The 19,147-nt window shown below is 45.0% G+C and overlaps 2 protein-coding genes across 4 annotated transcripts in view; one reads left to right on the top strand and one right to left on the bottom strand.

The window, feature by feature from the left end:
* The window catches only part of LOC123752455 (uncharacterized), a 524,100-nt gene that overhangs the window by 280,724 nt on the left and 224,229 nt on the right, over positions 1–19,147 (top strand). The gene's annotated exons all lie outside the window — the stretch shown is intronic.
* Positions 12,408–13,181, bottom strand: LOC138351119 (protein SON-like). The gene has a single exon (XM_069302748.1). It carries the CDS (start codon positions 13,179–13,181, stop codon positions 12,408–12,410), a length of 774 nt encoding a protein of 257 aa, XP_069158849.1.

Below are 19,147 nucleotides of genomic sequence, written 5' to 3'. Positions count from 1 at the left end.
AGGATGTATACCCAGAGAGGTGTACCCCGCTTCTTAATAAGTACACAGTTTACTTTAGCTCTGGACATCATTGGGCACTACAGTTGGTCAGTAATCACTTGTTAAATGTTAACTAACTCTCAAGCGCTTCCTCCTCTTCTTGATAGTAGATGCAGTTAGCATGAAGGGTGTGTCCCCCGATGACTGCACCGGTACTGATGGTGAGAGACGCGTTAATGTTGAGGATGATGAGAGTTCCAAAAGTGTTGTGTTGTGGTGAAGAGAGAGGAGCGGCGACTACAACAGAGGCGTGTGTTAGAGGGAGACTTGCCACACCGTAGGGCGGGATGTTGTGTTTATGGTGTCAGCTGATCCACGGTGTTGCGGCCAGGCAGGTGTTTCCTGTGTGTAGCTGTTGGTGGCGCCAGGTATAGATGTGGCGCGGGTCAGGTGTGACACAATTTGTTGGTCTTCTGGAGATATTTACAGTGCTTTGACTATTGGTTATTTATCTTGTAATGGGTGGTCACCTCCTCCTAATATATGCTCGACGGTAAAGGGTATTTTAAGTGAGATAAATACTTGTTTGAAGTTTACTCTGGCACTATAGTGTCGGAAACAGTGAAGGAGATAGTACCCATCACCACAGAACTAAGCTCAGATATATCTCTCATCAGTTTTCTACTAAGCTTCTCAATTTTCAGCTTCTACGATGTGTATTAATGTATCTGATAATTTAGCTATCAACATTATAAAATGGACAGTCATTTTTAGGAGAGCAACGATGTACAGCGCTCTTAAAGGGCACCAGTTGTACCTGCAATAGAACGTTCTTTTCCATCCGTTCTATGATACGTGAACATTTAGCATGAAGGTCAATGGGGCACTGTTCTATTTGCACGCGATAAAAATTGTGTTGAATAATTTAATTTCACGAGCAGGGATATAACAAATGGTTTGTCCTGTATGCAAATACTGCAACGTCCCGCCCCCCCCCCGTGACTCTGTTCAAATAAAGCAGCGCCCCCCCCCCCTCCCTCGGGTCTCTGTTCAAATAGAGCAGCGTCCCCCTTCCGGGTCTCTGTTCAAATAGAGCAGCGCCCCCCTTCCCTCGGGTCTCTGTTCAAATAGAGCAGCGCCCCCCCCGGATCTCTGTTCAAATAGAGCAGCGCCCCGCGAATCTCTGTTCAAATAGAGCCGCGCCCCCACTGGGTCTCTTCAAATAGAGCAGCGCCCCCCCCCCGGATCTCTGTTCAAATAGAGCAGTCCCCCTAGGTTCTCTATTCAAATAGAGCAGCCCCAAACTGGTCTTTGATCAAATAGAGCAGAGCTCCCACTGGTCTCTGTTCAATTAGAGCAGCGCCTCCCCCGGGTCTCTGTTCAAATAGAGCAGCGCCCCCCCCCACCGGTCTCTGTTCAAATAGAGCAGCCCCCCCTCCGGGTCTCTGTTCAAATAGAGCAGCCCCCCCTCCGGGTCTCTGTTCAAATAGAGCAGCCCCCCCTCCGGGTCTCTGTTCAAATAGAGCAGCGCCCCCCCCCCCACTGGTTTCTGTTCGAATAGAGCAGCGCCCCCACTGGTCTCTGTTCAAATAGAGCAGCCCCCCCTCACGGGTCTCGGTTCGAATAGAGCAGCTTCCCCACTGGTCTCTGTTCAAATAGAGCAGCGCTCCCCACAGGTCTCTATTCAAAGAGAGCAACGCCCCCACAGGTCTCTGTTCAAATAGAGCAGCGCCCCCACTGGCCTCTGTTCAAATAGAGCAGCGCCCCCACTGGCCTCTGTTCAAATAGAGCAGCGCCCCCCACTGGCCTCTGTTCATATCCCTGTTCAAATAGAGCAGCGCCGCAACTGGTCTCTGTTCAAATAGAGCAGCGCCCCAACTGGTCTCTGTTCACATAGAGCAGCGCCCCCACTGGCCTCTATTCAAATAGAACAGCGCCCCCACTGGCCTCTATTCAAATAGAGCAGCGCCTTCCCCGGGTCTCTGTTCAAATAGAGCAGCGCCCCCCCCTCCGGGTCTCTGTTCAAATAGAGCAGCGCCCCCCCCACACAGGTTTCTGTTCGAATAGAGCAGCGCCCCCCCCCCCCCCTTCCGGGTCTCTGTTCAAAGAGAGACGCGCCCCCCCCCACACAGGTCTCTGTTCAAATAGAGCAGCACCCCCACTGGTCTCTGTTCAAATAGAGCAGCTCCCCCACTGGTCTCTGTTCAAATAGAGCAGTGCCCCCACTGGCCTCTGTTCAAATAGAGCAGCGCCCCCACTGGCCTCTTTTCAAATAGAGCAGCGGCCCCCATGGGTCTCTGTTCATATAGAGCAGCGGCCCCCATGGGTCTCTGTTCATATAGAGCAGCGGCCCCCCCTCCGGGTCTCTGTTCATATAGAGCAGCGGCCCCCCCTCCGGGTCTCTGTTCATATAGAGCAGCGGCCCCCCCTCCGGGTCTCTGTTCATATAGAGCAGCGCGCCCCACTGGTCTCTGTTCATATAGAGCAGCGCGCCCCACTGGTCTCTGTTCATATAGAGCAGCGCGCCCCACTGGTCTCTATTCATATAGAGCAGCGCGCCCCACTGGTCTCTGTTCATATAGAGCAGCGCGCCCCACTGGTCTCTGTTCATATAGAGCAGCGCGCCCCACTGGTCTCTGTTCAAACAGAGCAGCGCCCCACTGGTCTCTGTTCAAACAGAGCAGCGTGCCCCACTGGTCTCTGTTCAAACAGAGCAGCGCGCCCCACTGGTCTCTGTTCAAACAGAGCAGCGCCCACACTGGTCTCTGTTCAAACAGAGCAGCGCCCACACTGGTCTCTGTTCAAACAGAGCAGGGCGCCCCACTGGTCTCTGTTCAAACAGAGCAGCGCCCCACTGGTCTCTGTTCAAACAGAGCAGCGCCCCACTGGTCTCTGTTCAAACAGAGCAGCGCCCCACTGGTCTCTGTTCAAACAGAGCAGCGCCCCACTGGTCTCTGTTCAAACAGAGCAGCGCCCCACTGGTCTCTGTTCAAACAGAGCAGCGCCCCACTGGTCTCTGTTCAAACAGAGCAGCGCCCCACTGGTCTCTGTTCAAACAGAGCAGCGCCCCACTGGTCTCTGTTCAAACAGAGCAGCGCCCCACTGGTCTCTGTTCAAACAGAGCAGCGCCCCACTGGTCTCTGTTCAAACAGAGCAGCGCCCCACTGGTCTCTGTTCAAACAGAGCAGCGCCCCACTGGTCTCTGTTCAAACAGAGCAGCGCCCCACTGGTCTCTGTTCAAACAGAGCAGCGCCCCACTGGTCTCTGTTCAAACAGAGCAGCGCCCCACTGGTCTCTGTTCAAACAGAGCAGCGCCCCACTGGTCTCTGTTCAAACAGAGCAGCGCCCCACTGGTCTCTGTTCAAACAGAGCAGCGCCCCACTGGTCTCTGTTCAAACAGAGCAGCGCCCCACTGGTCTCTGTTCAAACAGAGCAGCGCCCCACTGGTCTCTGTTCAAACAGAGCAGCGCCCCACTGGTCTCTGTTCAAACAGAGCAGCGCCCCACTGGTCTCTGTTCAAACAGAGCAGCGCCCCACTGGTCTCTGTTCAAACAGAGCAGCGCCCCACTGGTCTCTGTTCAAACAGAGCAGCGCCCCACTGGTCTCTGTTCAAACAGAGCAGCGCCCCACTGGTCTCTGTTCAAACAGAGCAGCGCCCCACTGGTCTCTGTTCAAACAGAGCAGTACAACACCGCAGATCTCAGGTAATCATCGTACAATCGACGTTAAATCATCGTTTAATCGACGTTGATTTATTAGTCAATCGACGCTGAATCATCGGTCAATCAACGTTCAATCATCATTCAATCGACGTTGAATCAGTAGCATTTGTCCAATAGGTACTTTACACGTTTGAATGTGGCACTCCGTCTCTTCTTGAAATTTTGAGTTTACATTCTTCTGCGTGTGCGTGCGTGCGTGCGTGCGTGCGTGTGTGTGTGTGTGTGTGTGTGTGTGTGTGTGTGTGTGTGTGTGTGTGTGTGTGTGTCCGTGTCCTCTGCGTATGTATCAACGTGGTATTTTTTATATGTGAAATGTTGTTGTTGTTTAAGATTCAACAACTGGGAACAAAATGTACCAAGTATGTAAAATTGTCCCATAACAAAAGTTATGGTCAGCCCGGAGTAGACTTGTACATGTGTATGTATACAGATTTCATACTGAAAGCTCATAACCTTTTTCAGAAGAAAACGTAAAATTAACAACATATTAGTCATAAAAACAATAGTTTATTCGAGACCGAAATAACACTTTCCTGATCTCTGATGTGATGATTGAACTTGGTTGCACGTAAAAAAACGTGTTCACCGTCAACCCTTCCTCAATCCCTGAGACAATTACGGTAGAACAAGGTGACCGCTTTATTGTATAGTTATCCCTTTTCCTCAATTTTGAGAATACGTTTTCTCTGTCCACGTGACTCTCTGCCCCAAATTGAGGCCATATCTCTGTTAGTGTTCAAATGTGCAACATTGCGATTCATATTGACATTGAAACTCTGGAAAACACATTTAGATGAGTATATTTAGGGGAGTACATTATACTGCTATCTCTGAGGACAAGGGAAGAGTGCAAAAACCGATTGTAATAATAACATAGTTTATCCTAAAGATAAACAGTGTATAGATGAAAGATCTTCTATTTCCTGTCTTTCATGAGCTCTGCACACCTGGTCATCTAGTGTAGTGAAGACCATTCATATCACGATCATTATATATATATATATAAAGAGATGGGTGCAGCGAGTCAATAAGCCAGACAATGAAGAAACAGTGCTAGGATAGTGAGTTTCTCACACACACACACACACACACACACACACACACACGAACTAAGGGGTATGAGCTACGAGGAGAGACTACGGGAATTAAACCTCACGTAACTGGGAGCAGAAGAGTTAGAGGGGACGTGATCATCACATATAAGATTCTCAGAGGAATTGATAGGGTAGATAAAGACAGGCCATTTACCACAAGGGGCACACGCACTAGGGGACATAGGTGGAAATTGAGTGCCCAAATGAGCCATAGAGACGTTAGAAAGATTTTTTCAGTGTCAGAGTAGTAGACAAATGGAATGCATTAGGAAGTGATGTGGTGGAGGCTGACTCCATACACAACTTCAAGTGTAGATATGATAGAGCCGAGTAGGTTCAGGAACCTGTACATTAGTTGATTGACAGTTGAGAGGCGGGACTTAAGAGCCAAAGCTCAACCCCCGCAAGCACAATTAGGTAAGTAAAATTTAGTACACATACACCCACACACATACACAAACACAGTACAGTACTGTGTGTACGGTGTGTAGGATTGGACAGTACACAATGAAGGGGAACTGCCTACCTATAACAATTCGAGAAAGAGACCTGGGAGTGGACGAAACACCTAATCTAACTCCTGAGGCACATATAAATAGTATAACGATAGCAGCGTACTCTACACTGGCGAAAGTTAGAACTTCATTCAGAAACCTAAATGAGGAGGCTTTCAGGGCGCTTTACACTGCCTACGTGAGACCAGTCTTAGAGTATGCCGCGCCATCATGGAGCCCCCCCACCTGAAGAAACACATAGGAAAACTGGAGAAGATTCAGAGGTTTGCGACGAGGCTTGTCCCAGAGTTACGAGGAATGGGATATGAAGAGCGTCTGAAGGAACTGAACCTTACGACACTAGAGAAAAAGGAGAAAGGAGATATGATAGGGACATATAAAATACTCAGGGGAATTGACAAAGTGGAAATAGATGAAATGTTCACACGTAATAATAACAGAACGAGGGGGCATGGTTGGAAACTGGAAACTGAGATGAGACACAGAGTTGTTAGGAAGTTTTCTTTTAGCGTGATAGTGGAAAAATGGAATGCACTTGGGGAACAGGTAGTGGAAGCAAACTCTATTCATACTTTTAAAATTAAGTGTGATAGGGAAATGGGATAGGAGTCATTGCTGTAAACAACCGATGGCTGGAAAGACGGGATCCAGAGTCAATGCTCGATCCTGCAAGCACAAATAGGTAAGTACAAATAGGTGAGTACACACACACACACACACACACACACACACACACACACACACACACACACACAGAGTAGTATACGGAGATGAGTATACTTAAGTGATTATGTTTGGGAGTTAGTCGCAATTCATATAAGTTAGGGCAGATTATGGTAGGGTGAGTTAGAGTACATTAAGTAACATGGGAGTAATGTGTATTATGTTGGTGTAGGTTAGGTTGGGGTAGGGTAGGTTAGGTTGGAGTAAGGGTAGGTTAGGTCTGGTTGGGGTAGGGTAGGTTAGGTTTGGTTGGGTTAGGTTAAGTTGGGGAAGGTTAGTTGAAGAATGGTTGTTATGTTGTCTTTAAGATTGTTACGTCAGGGATGTGATTACATCGGTCTCCTCTGGTCGTGCCAGCAGTACACCGTGTTGAGTATCTGGGAGTGGTTGGAGGATGTGTCGTGAGAGAACGTGGTTTATGTGGTTTTTCAGTCACAGTGGCAGGTCGCTGGGAGGTCTGTACAGCTGAGGATTTCTTACTCTTGGTGCCGGTGGTTGGGGTTTGTGGCAAGTCAGCCTGGGGAGTGACTTGGGTAAGGCGTGCTAAGGAGTTATTTAGGAGTTTTCCATCGTCAGTTCGAACGATGTTTATCCAGTAATGGCAGCTGTGTTTGGGTGGATGTCATAGTCTGTAGATGTCGATGAGATTTCTGTTGGATCAGCCTCGGGGATGGGGTGAGTTACTTGTGTGAAGAATTGAGTTAGAGATCGGTCCAGCGTCTTTTCTAGTGAATTTTCAATGCGAGTGACGAGTTTCAACAAGATCGGGACTACGTTGTACATTTTGGAGGAGAGGATTGGACCCTGGGGGAGCAGGATTGTCAGTGACAGACATATCAGGTACACACAAAGGTTGTGGTCGAGTGTGAGGTAGAGGTTGATGATGGGCTGAGTTAGGTTGTTTCAATACACTACTGTATTGCAGGTTGGTGGTAGGTAGAACCTTAGTTGTTGCTGCTGCTGCTATGTATGAAGGACATTGTTTTAATGTAATGTCATGATGGCCACCACAGTGTGAGCAGGTGAGTGTATCTGATACATAGTCTTGTGTGTGGTGGGAACCACAGCATTTCCCACATTTAATGTCTTTGGTGCAGCCTTTCCAGGTATGGTTAAAACCTTTACATTTAAAGCACTGAGTGGGACGTAGTACGAATACTTCTAGTTTATGGCGGAAGCCGTTAAACCAAACCCATGCAGGGTGAATGTAGTCTACAAAGGTAAGCATAGCAGTGCCTGTATCACTCAATTTTCCGCTTGTTCTATGCATAAATTTTTGACTCTAGAGATTGGAATGTCATCTGCCTGAAGTTGTGCCTTGATGTCGTCTGCACTGATGTCTACAACATGTCGGATTACATATTTCGCTCATCGGTCCCCTAGTGGTTTGTAGCATCTGACTTTGTATCCACAGATGCCAGTAACGTCTGAAAGCTCTAGTTCTTCTCTGTGTTTGAGATCCACTGCGATTAAGTTCTTTTGTTTGTTAGGTCTGATATTGTGCACTTTGATAATAAATATCTTGGGAATTGCATGATATAGGATACTTTCTGTCCTGCTATTTCCGAAAAAATATCCTATCTTCGTCATCAAAGGCAATGATGAAAGTTTGCAGACCAGCAATCTGCCCACCTTGGTTGAGTGGTGGATGTTGGTACAGAGGCCGCCTGGGGCCGGGGTGGTCTCTGTTTACCTCTGCATGATGGCGGCGTCGCGCCTCTAATCTGTTCGCCTCAATGTGATCTTTACTGTCCTGGAAAACTCTCACTGGATCCTCCTCTAGGACCGGGTGACAATCATGAGCTGTGTGTGTGCCAGGTAGCAGTGGTTTCTTAAGACCTTCAAAGGTATCGTGAATGTTTGTAGGAGACGCTGAGCGCACCTCCAGCCGTCGCCATGTTGGAACGCCCTCCATGCTGGGTCAGACCCCACAGTGTTACTGGTTAATGCTTCCTGCGCCTTACTCCTTGTCACGGGAGACATCTCCCGTCACGCAGGGTGCAGTCGCACCTCCATAGATCTCCAGTATCAGCTCTTGATACTGTTAATGGCTCAAAAGGGCCGCCACTTACGGGCTATTCATGCCCGTGCCACCTTTTACGTGGCTTAATCTTTATCAATCAATCAATCTTACTCCTTGTCAAGCATTGTACACATGGTTTCCCATTCTCTCCTCATCTTCCTGATTTTCCCCTGAATATAATCCATGTGCATTTGTTTTTGTCTCAATCTCATCTTGGATTTTTGTTAAATATATCTCTTTTTATTTCAAAGGATTAAATCCTGCATCAAATCGCTCCTCCTCTCAACACATGTCTCTATCACTTTATAAACCTATTCTCCTCTTCCCTGATGCTGCTTCACCTGGTCACCCGCACGGATTTTGTCACTGCAATAAACTACCTTAGACAACAGTGGTCCTAAATACCTTACTTAGTCTGCTGGCATATGAGAGGCGAGTGTATCCAGGTGTGGTCTCGCAGGTGTGGTCTCGCAGGTGTGGTCTCGCAGGTGTGGTCTCGCAGGTGTGGTCTCGCAGGTGGGGTCTCGCAGGTGGGGTCTCGCAGGTGTGGTCTCCCAGGTGGGGTCTCCCAGGTGGGGTCTCCCAGGTGGGGTCTCCCAGGTGGGGTCTCCCAGGTGGGGTCTCCCAGGTGGGGTCTCCCAGGTGGGGTCTCCCAGGTGGGGTCTCCCCCTAGGGGCAGGTGAGGTGGTGGTCGGTGTGTCGTCAACTTTCACACCACTGGTCAACTACACAATGTCTACAACACTTAATTCCAAATACACTATTTTATCTTTCTTCACTTTCTTACGGTTTCTGTCAGCTTACCAGTTATTCATTCACACATAAACACTTGTTTTCACTCCTTGTAAACTGTTCAACCCTACCAACTTAATAAAATAAACACAGGCGCTTCCCAACCCACAACCCTTCACCACGACCGACGACACGACTGAAACTGGAAAACGTTAAAACAAATTCGACTAGGCTAGTCCCGGAGTTGCATGGGATGGGATATGAAGAGCGACTGAAGGAACTGAACCTGACGACACTAGAAAAAAGGAGGGAGCGGGGAAATATGATATCAGCATTCAAAAAGCTTAGGGGGGATTGACTGAATGGAAATAGTATTCCGTGTAAACTTTCCGTCTAACAGAACAAAGGCACGTGAATGGAAGCTGGAAACTTAGAAGAGTCACAGAGAAGTTAGAAAGTTTTCTTTTAGCGTTTAGCGTGAAAGTAGTGGAAAAATGGAATGAACTAAAGGAGCACATTGTGGAAGCAAACACTATTCGTAGCTTTAAAACTAGGTATGATAGAGAAGAACAGGAGTCATTGCTTTAAGAAATTAAAGGCTAGAAAGGCGGGAATCAAGAGCCAACGCTCAATCCTGAAGGCACAAATAGGTGACACACACAATATGTCACCTACAGACAAACACACACACACACATACAATGTGTACTCACCTAGTTGTGCTTGCGAGGGTTGAGCTCTATCTTTCGGCCCGCCTCTCAACTGTCAATCAACTGTTACTAACTACTAACTCCCCCCATCCATACACACAGGAGGCAGCCCGTAACAGTTGTTATCTAGCAGTAAATAGGTATCTGGGAGTTAGACAGCTGTTACGGGCTGCTTTCTCAATGTGTGTGTACTCACACAATTGTGCTCACCTAATTGTGCTTGCGGGGGTTGAGCTCTAACTCTTTGGTCCCGCCTCTCATCCGTCAATCAACTGATGAACAGATTCCTGAGCCTGCTGGACTCTATCATATCTACATTTCAAACTGTGTATGGAGTCAGCCTCCACCACATCACTGCCTAATGCATTCTTCTTGTTAACTACTCTGTCACTGAAAAAGGTTTTTCTAACGTCGCTGTGGCTCATTTGAGTACTCAGTCTCCACCTGTGTCCCCTTGTTCGCATACCACCATGTTAAAAAGTTTATCCTTATCTACCCTGTCAATTCCTCTGATACTTTTGTAGGTAGTGATCATGTCTCCTTTTACTCTTCTGTCTTCCAGTGCCGTGTGGTGCATTTCACGCAGCCTTTCCTCGTAACTCATGCCTCTTAGTTCTGAGACTAGCCTAGTGGCATACCTCTGAACATTTTCCAGCTTCGTCTTGTGCTTGACAAGGTACGGACTCCATGCTGGGGCCGCATACTCCAAGATTGGTCATACATATGCTGTATACAAGGTTCTGAATGATTCCTTACACAGGTTCCTGAAGGCAGTTCTGATGTTAGCCAGCCTCGCATATGCCGCAGACGTAATTCTTTTTATGTGGGCTTCAGGAGACAGGTTTGGTGTGATATCAACTCCTAGATCTTTCTCTCTGTTCGTTTCATGAAGTACTTCATTTCCCATTCGGAATTCTGTGTCTGGCCTCCTGTTTCTACCACCTAGTTTCATGACCTTGCATTTACTCTGGTTGAAATTTGTTGGACCATTCATTCAGTCTGTCTAGGTAATCTTGTAGCCTCCTACTATCATCCTCTGTTTTAATCCACCTAATAATTTTTGCATTAGCAAAAAATGAGAGGAACGATTCTATACCCTCTGGGAGATCATTTACATATACCAGAAAAAGTTCAGTTCCAAGGACTGATCCCTGTGTGTGTGTGTGTGTGTGTGTGGGTGTGTGTGGGGGTGTGTGTGTGGGTGTGTGTGTGGGTGTGTGTGTGGGTGTGTATGTGGGTGTGGGTGTGTGTGTGGGTGTGTGTAGGTGTGTGTGGGTGTGTGTGGGTGTACGTACGTGCGTGTGGGTGTACGTACGTGCGTGTGGGTGTACGTACGTGCGTGTGGGTGTACGTACGTGCGTGTGGGTGTACGTACGTGCGTGTGGGTGTACGTACGTGCGTGTGGGTGTACGTACGTGCGTGTGGGTGTACGTACGTGCGTGTGGGTGTACGTACGTGCGTGTGGGTGTACGTACGTGCGTGTGGGTGTACGTACGTGCGTGTGGGTGTACGTACGTGCGTGTGGGGGAAAAATAGTGGATAGTAACAGTAGATTGACGGTTGAGAGGCGGGCCGAAAGAGCTGAGCTCAACCCCCGCAAGCACAACTAGGTGTGTACACCCCCCCCCCACACACACACACATTCCCATATTCTGTATTTTATAATAGATATATATAAGCGTCAAACAAAGGCAGGTTTTATTTTGTTTAATTTTGAGGTCCGTGTATATTTAAAATGAATATTCGAAATTCCGAATTATTTATCTGATCCGGTCTCCCAAATGAGGTAAAACAATTGAATAATTTACCCTCCATTCATTTTGTGTGAAGTGAACGACACGTCGCCTCATTTGGTGACATCATTTGCATGACGAATTGATAAATTCAACGACAGTTGTAATTTGGTGAATAAAGCTGAGTCCAGAGCCACTACTGATGTGGCACTGTGACACGGGTTGAACTGTGGTTGTGTGACACCTGTGGCACTCGTTGATATGTGACACACCTGTGGCACTCGATGGATATATGACACACCTGTGGCACTCGATGGATATGTGATACACCTGTGGCACTCGATGTATATATGACACACCTGTGGCACTCGATGGATATATGACACACCTGTGGCACTCGATGTATATATGACACACCTGTGGCACTCGATGTATATATAACACACCTGTGGCACTCGTTGATGGGTAAATGACACACCTGTGACACACTACAACTGTCACACAACACCTGTATGTCACACAACAATAATTACGTAACACAGCTGTCATACAAAACTGGTTATCTCCGAGTTACAACATATAACATAAAATGCAGTTTTTGTGTACATATTACAGAACATATATGTTCTGTAATATGTATAGGTATACCTCTACTGTATTTCATGGTATGAATTATATTTTAGCTAAAAAAAAAAAAGAACACACATATGATAAAATCTTTTTCCACCAACTGTTAAATAAAGTATTTTTTGTTCTATTTGTAATCTGCTGTTCTAATGAATTTGATTTAGACAACGAAGTATATCGAGGCAGCCGCGGCTATTGAGGTTTAATGAAGCAATTAGAAAATGTTTGAGGTTTTATAAACAAGGAATTCTGAAAGTGCTCGAACGAGTAAATTCTAGAGAGAGAGGTACTGTTTTTAGTTTTATTTATTTACTAGGATTTGGCTCTCAATATGTTCATTGATTCATCAATACTTGGTCATCTGTATGCTGTCTAATTCATCAATAGCTGGCTGTAAGCATCTTGCCTGTTTCATCAATTGCTGGCTGTAAATATCGTGTCCGATTCATCAATTGCTGGCAGTAAGCTTCTTGACTGATTCATCAATAGATGGCTGTAAACATCCTGCCTGATTCATCAATAGCTGGCTGTAAACGTTTTGCCTGTTTCATCAATAGACTGTCAGATTCATCAAAGGATGGTCATCAATATTACATCTATTTATCATGAGCTGGCCATCTATATCCAGATTCATCAGGAACGGGCCATCTATATCCAGATTCATCAAGAACGGGCTATCTATATCCTGATTCACCAAGAACGGGCTATCTATATCCTGATTCACCAAGAACGGGCTATCTATATCCTGATTCACCAAGAACGGGCTATCTATATCCTGATTCACCAAGAACGGGCTATCTATATCCTGATTCACCAAGAACGGGCTATCAATATCCTTATTCATCAAGAACGGGCTATCTATATCCTGATTCACCAAGAACGGGCTATCTATATCCTGATTCACCAAGAACGGGCTATCTATATCCTGATTCACCAAGAACGGGCTATCTATATCCTGATTCATCAAGAACGGGCTATCTATATCCTGATTCACCAAGAACGGGCTATCTATATCCTGATTCACCAAGAACGGGCTATCTATATCCTGATTCATCAAGAACTGGCTATCTATATCCTGATTCACCAAGAACGGGCTATCTATATCCCGATTCATCAAGAACGGGCTATCTATATCCTGATTCATCAAGAACGGGCTATCTATATCCTGATTCATCAAGAACGGGCTATCTATATCCTGATTCACCAAGAACGGGCTATCTATATCCTGATTCATCAAGAACGGGCTATCTATATCCTGATTCATCAAGAACGGGCTATCTATATCCTGATTCATCAAGAACGGGCTATCTATATCCTGATTCATCAAGAACTGGTCATCAATATTCTAATTCATCAAAGAGGAACCATAAAGAGCTGCAATTCTTCACCAAGAGCCCAACACCAAGCCTGCAGCACAAGCAAGATGAATATTATAAATAAATAATAATAAATATGTTTATTTAGGTAAGGTACATATTTATTTATTATTATTTATTGTTTTTGTTTATTATTTATTTATTATTTATTGTTTTTGTTTATTATTTATTTATTATTTATTGTTTTTGTTTATTATTTATTTATTATTTATTGTTTTTGTTTATTATTTATTTATTATTTATTGTTTTTGTTTATTATTTATTATTTATTGTTTTTGTTTATTATTTATTATTTATTGTTTTTGTTTATTATTTATTTATTATTTATTGTTTTTGTTTATTATTTATTTATTATTTATTGTTTTTGTTTATTTTTTATTTATTATTTATTGTTTTTGTTTATTATTTATTTATTATTTATTATTATTCAGTTGCTTACCGAAGGTCACCTGCACGACGGCCTCTCATCCCCAGAGACTCGGTCCTCAGGGGGCCACAAGCCTCCAGGCAACACCACACATGTGGGCTGCAACACTACACATCTGCAATACCAAAAGTCTTCGTGCAACACCAGAGAATTAAAGGCAATATTAAAGAGACGCCAATAAAGCGACACCACACCACCATCACAACACTACACAGCCTAACACACCACCACAACACTACACAGCCTAACACACCACCACAACACTACACAGCCTAACACACCATCACAACACTACACAGCCTAACACACCACCACAACCGCACATCTCACCACCACCACATCACTCAACACACCACACACCCTCCCAGTCTCTCCAGCTCGCGTTCTCCCTATCTACCACCGTACAAAGCTTCCTCATTTCCTGTTTCTCACAGCCTCCCCATCTCCCTCCTCCCCCACCCCAACACACACACCTCTCCTATCTTCCCCACATATACACCACCCCCAATCTCCCCACAACACCCTCCCCACGTCCTCTGCACCCATCCTGTCACACTCATGCTCACTTTCGCTGTCTTCTCCGTCACTGTAACCAAATGGTTGTGACCAAAATCCATATTTACCATCCGAATATACGTTTAACCTGTCAATATTTGAATTCACAAATATGTAAACAAATGTTAAAGTCTACGGACGCGATTCAGAACATTTCACATTCATCGCTGTCAAGAAGTGGGATACATAGGGGGCCAGATCCCCTTGAGGTGAGGTCACGGAATCTGACTCTGACCTATGACACGCCCCCACAAAATTACAATTAACCCTGCAAAGGTTAACGAGGCCAAATCCCCCAGGGGTTTTTGGCCTCCAATCTACGGTACATATGATAATTTGTCCCGGCACAATACGGAGTGCCTAGTGGTGCCTGGCTCTGTCTCTCTGGGTCACTCTCCCTCCTCCCTTCCCTCCCTCCTTCCAATTCTTCTCTCCCCCCCTCTCTCCCGAATGTTATCTCTTCCTCACTTTCCTCCTCCCATTCTCTCTCTCTCTTCCTCTCACTCACTCAGTGTCCCAGAACTCTGCAGCAAATATTCAACATAATCTCGGTATTTGCACCATTGTTACTTTGAAGTAAAGTTGTAGGAACGTTGTAGTTACAGTGTGTGACTAACTGCTGAAAAATCTGTTGAAAAACCTTAATGGAAAAAGCAAACCCTACATTTCATATCACAGGAGTCGTTGGTTGGAACAATAAGAGCCAATTTTTCTTAAAGAGGGGCATGGGGGTTGACCCCTCTTCCCCTCTCCCCATACAATCACAAATCACAATGGAAAGTTGCACAAGACTAACTGCAAGCACCTGACCTCTAATCTCAGACAGACACAGACATAACAATATAGAGACTAAGTGGGGGTATTAAGCTGTGTCTAAGTCTCTCTTCCCCTTTCCCCCCTCATCTCTTTTCCTTCTGTCACTTTCCTTCTCCAACTTTCTAACCCCTCTCTCTCCTAAACATCCCCCTCTCCTCTCTCTACTACCATCTCTCACCTCTCATCTCCTCTCCCCCCCCCTCCCCCTTACCATTTTCTCTTCACCATTTCATCTTTCCTTCCCTCTCACTTAACATCCCTCTTCTCCTATATTCTCCCATCCCCTATCTCATTAAGCCTATTACAAAATAATGAAAACAAAAACGGAAAACTCTACGGAAAACCAATCTATGACTTCAAAATTCAGGAAAATCACAAAACTCGTTATGCATAAATGCACGGAACCACCGAACGATATAATAAATTTTTAGCCGTCTTTTATGATAAAAGCACAAAAGCGCAGAGGCAAAAATTATTGCGTTGCTCTGTGGATTCCTTTGTACATAAACATATGCATTTATTACTTGTAGTAATATTGTTTCTAAATATTAACAAAAGCTGGCAACATTGCAGCACTAATGGACACAACACTCCATGCAACGGCACAATGCACCATGCAACAATAGCCTGCCTACTCCATGCAACAACATCCTTCAACTGTGCAACATTAAAATGCGTGCAAGAACTCCTCAACACTTTGCAACTACACCCAACACCCTGCAAATACACACTACACCATGCAAATACACCCTACACGTATACCCTACTCCAGAGACAGAGACGAGGAGGAAAAGCTAATGAAGACAACCTGACAAAGGCCAGAGCAAGACAGACAGGCGCTGACAGACACAGGACAGAGAAGGAGACAGACAGACGCTGACACACACAGGACCAATCCTGGAGTATGTGGCTCCAGCATGGAGTCCATATCTAGTCAAGCATAAGACTAAACTGGAAAAGGTTCAAAGGTTTGCCACCAGACTAGTACCCGAGCTGAGAGGTATGAGCTACGAGGAGAGACTACGGGAATTGAACCTCACTTCGTTGGAAGACAGAAGAGTTAGGGGGGACATGATCACCACATTCAAGATTCTCAAGGGAATCGACAGGGTTGATAAAGATAGGCTATTTAACACAAGGGGCACACGCACTAGGGGACACAGGTGGAAACTGAGTGCCCAAATGAGCCACAGAGATATTAGAAAGAACTTGTTTAGTGTGAGAGTGGTTGACAAATGGAATGCATTAGGAAGCAATGTGGTGGAGGCTGACCCCATACACAGTTTCAAGTGTAGATATGATAGAGCCCAATAGGCTCAGGAACCTGTACACCTGTTGATTGACGGTTGAGAGGCGGGACCAAAGAGCCAGAGCTCAACCCCCGCAAGCACAACTAGGTGAGTATAGGACAGAGACAGACACTGAGACACACAGGACAGAGACGGAGACAGACAGACGGTGACACACAAGAAAGAGACAGACCGAGACTAACCACCTCAGTAGTCCTGGTTTCCGCCGCCTGCTGTGCTGTTCAATTTATAAATCCGGCCGAAAGTGCCTCAATTTTTCTAGCTGACTGATGAGGGTGTAGGAGGGGGGGGGGCGGGGGGCTGGCGTGAGGGAGGAGGGAAAAGGAAGAAGAGAAGAAAGAAGAGAAGAGGAAGAAAGAAAGAGGTGGAATGAAAACAAAGGACTAACGTATGAAGGCAGAAAACAAAAGTTTATGAAGGATGAACTCACGCACGCACGCACGCACACACACACACACTGAAAGTTCCTGAAGATTGCATACACCAACATAGATGGAGTAAGATGGAAGATACTGGAGTTAAGTGATGTAATACAGCTGCAGACACCAGACATTGTTGCACTCACGGAGACAAAACTTGAAGATGTTTTTTTAAATGAGGTCATATTCCCAAGGGGCTACTCAATTTGGAGACGGGACAGAAAAATTAGGAAAGGCGGTGGCGTTGCTGTGCTGGTAAAAGAACACCTAAAGGTGAACGAAATAATGACTGCCAATCCACAAGAAGTTGACATAATAACACTAGAGATCTGCCTTGAGGATGATAAACTAATGATCATAAATGCATATAGTCCACCGCCAAGCAGCACATGGTCAAAGGAGCAGCTAGATAGTAAACGAGAAGGTCTTATAACAATAATGAGAGAGATTATAGCGAGAGCGGATAACGATAGATCACGACTGTTGATAGTCGGCGACTTCAACTTGAAATCCATAGACTGGACAGCATATGAAGCTAAAACAGAAGATTTTTGGACCTGTAGATTTGTAGACTTCATCCTGGAAACATTCTTGTATCAACATGTTAAACAAGCTACGAGGATGAGGGAAGGAGACGTTCCCTCCATGCTAGATTTGATATTTACCAGGAAGGAGGAAGAGATATTTGACATTCAGTACCTTCCTCTCTTGGGTAAAAGTAACCATGTCTTTTTGGGAATAAAGTATGCAATGCGTTATAATCTGGAAGAAAATACGGAGGTTGAAGCAGTTGAAAAACCTGACTTCAGGAGAGGACATTATGGCGACCTTAGAAAAATTGTCAGTGAGTATAATTGGACAGACTTGTTGCTAGGCAAGGAAGTGAATGAGATGTATGTCAAGTTTTGTGAAATATGATAAAGGTACAAAAAAATTATACCAAAACAGAGATGCAGAACTAGGAAACTGGATTAGTTCAACAGAAATTCCGAGAGGGCCAGAGACCAAAAGACACAAAAAATGGAATCAATACAGGAAGAGGCTAAACCCCCAAATATACCAGCGATACAAAGATGCGAGAAACAACTACACGGCAGTGAGGAGAGAGGCAGAAAGAAATTTTGAAAAAGGGATTGCAGACAAATGTAAAACTGAACCAGGTCTATTCTATAAATTCATAAACAACAAAATTGCAGGTAAAGGATAATATTCAGAGGTTGAAAATGGGAAATAGATTCACGGAAAATGAAAAGGAAATGTGTGAAGCATTAAACGAAAAGTTCCAAAGTGTGTGTGTACAAAATGAAATCTTCAGGGAACCAGACACAATAAGAATTCCAGAGAACAACAGAGGACATAGAGGTGTCTAGAGACGAAGTGGAAAACATGCTCAAGGAGCTAAGTAAGAACAAAGCAGTTGGTCCAGGTGGAGTTTCACCATGGGTTCTGAGAGAATGTGCACCAGAGCTCAGCATTTCACTTCAACTGATTTTTCAGGCATCCCTGTTTACAGGAGTTGTAGCTAACGTGTGGAAAAAGGCTAACATAGTTCCAATCTACAAAAGTGGAAGCAGGGAAGACCCCCTTAATCATAGATCAGTTTCATTGATAAGTGTAATAGTCAAAATATTGGTAAAAATATTTAAAACTAAATGGGTAGAATGCCTGGAGAAAAACGATATAATATCTGACAGACAGTATGTTTTCGATCTGGAAGATCCTGTGTAACGAACGTACTCAGTTTTTATGATAGAGCCACAGAGATTTTACAGGTAAGATATGGTTGGGTTGATTGCATCTATCTGGACCTTAAAAAGGCTTTCGACAGAGTTCCCCATAAGAGGTTGTTCTGGTAACTGGAATATATTGCAGAGGTGACAGGTAAGCTTCTAACATGGGTGAAAAATTTCCTGACAGAAAAATGAGGGCCTAATCAGAGGCAATGTATCGGATTGGAGGAATGTCACGAGTGGGGTACCACAGGGCTCAGTTCTTGCACCGGTAATGTTCATTGTCTACATAAACGATCTACCAGTGGAAATACAGACTTATATGAACATGTTTGCTGACGATGCTAAGATAATAGGGAAGATAAGAAACCTAGACGATTGACATGCCCTTCAAGAAAACCTGGACAAAATAAGTATATGGAGCAACACTTGGCAAATGGAATTTAATGTGAATAAATGCCATGTTATGGAATGTGGAATTGGAGAACATTGATCCCACACAACCTTTAAATTAAGTGAGAAATCTTAAAGAATTCTGACAAAGAAAGAGATCTAAGGGTGGTTCTAGATAGAAAACTGTCACCTGAGGACCCCATTAAGAACATTGTGCGAGGAGCCTATGATACACTTTCTAACTTCAAAATTGCTTTTAAATAT

This window comes from Procambarus clarkii, chromosome 48 (assembly GCF_040958095.1).
Source record: "Procambarus clarkii isolate CNS0578487 chromosome 48, FALCON_Pclarkii_2.0, whole genome shotgun sequence".
NCBI classification, from domain to species: Eukaryota; Metazoa; Arthropoda; class Malacostraca; order Decapoda; family Cambaridae; genus Procambarus; species Procambarus clarkii.
Note: the sequence above shows the minus strand (reverse complement) of the source record. Positions and strands in the feature narration are given on the sequence as shown.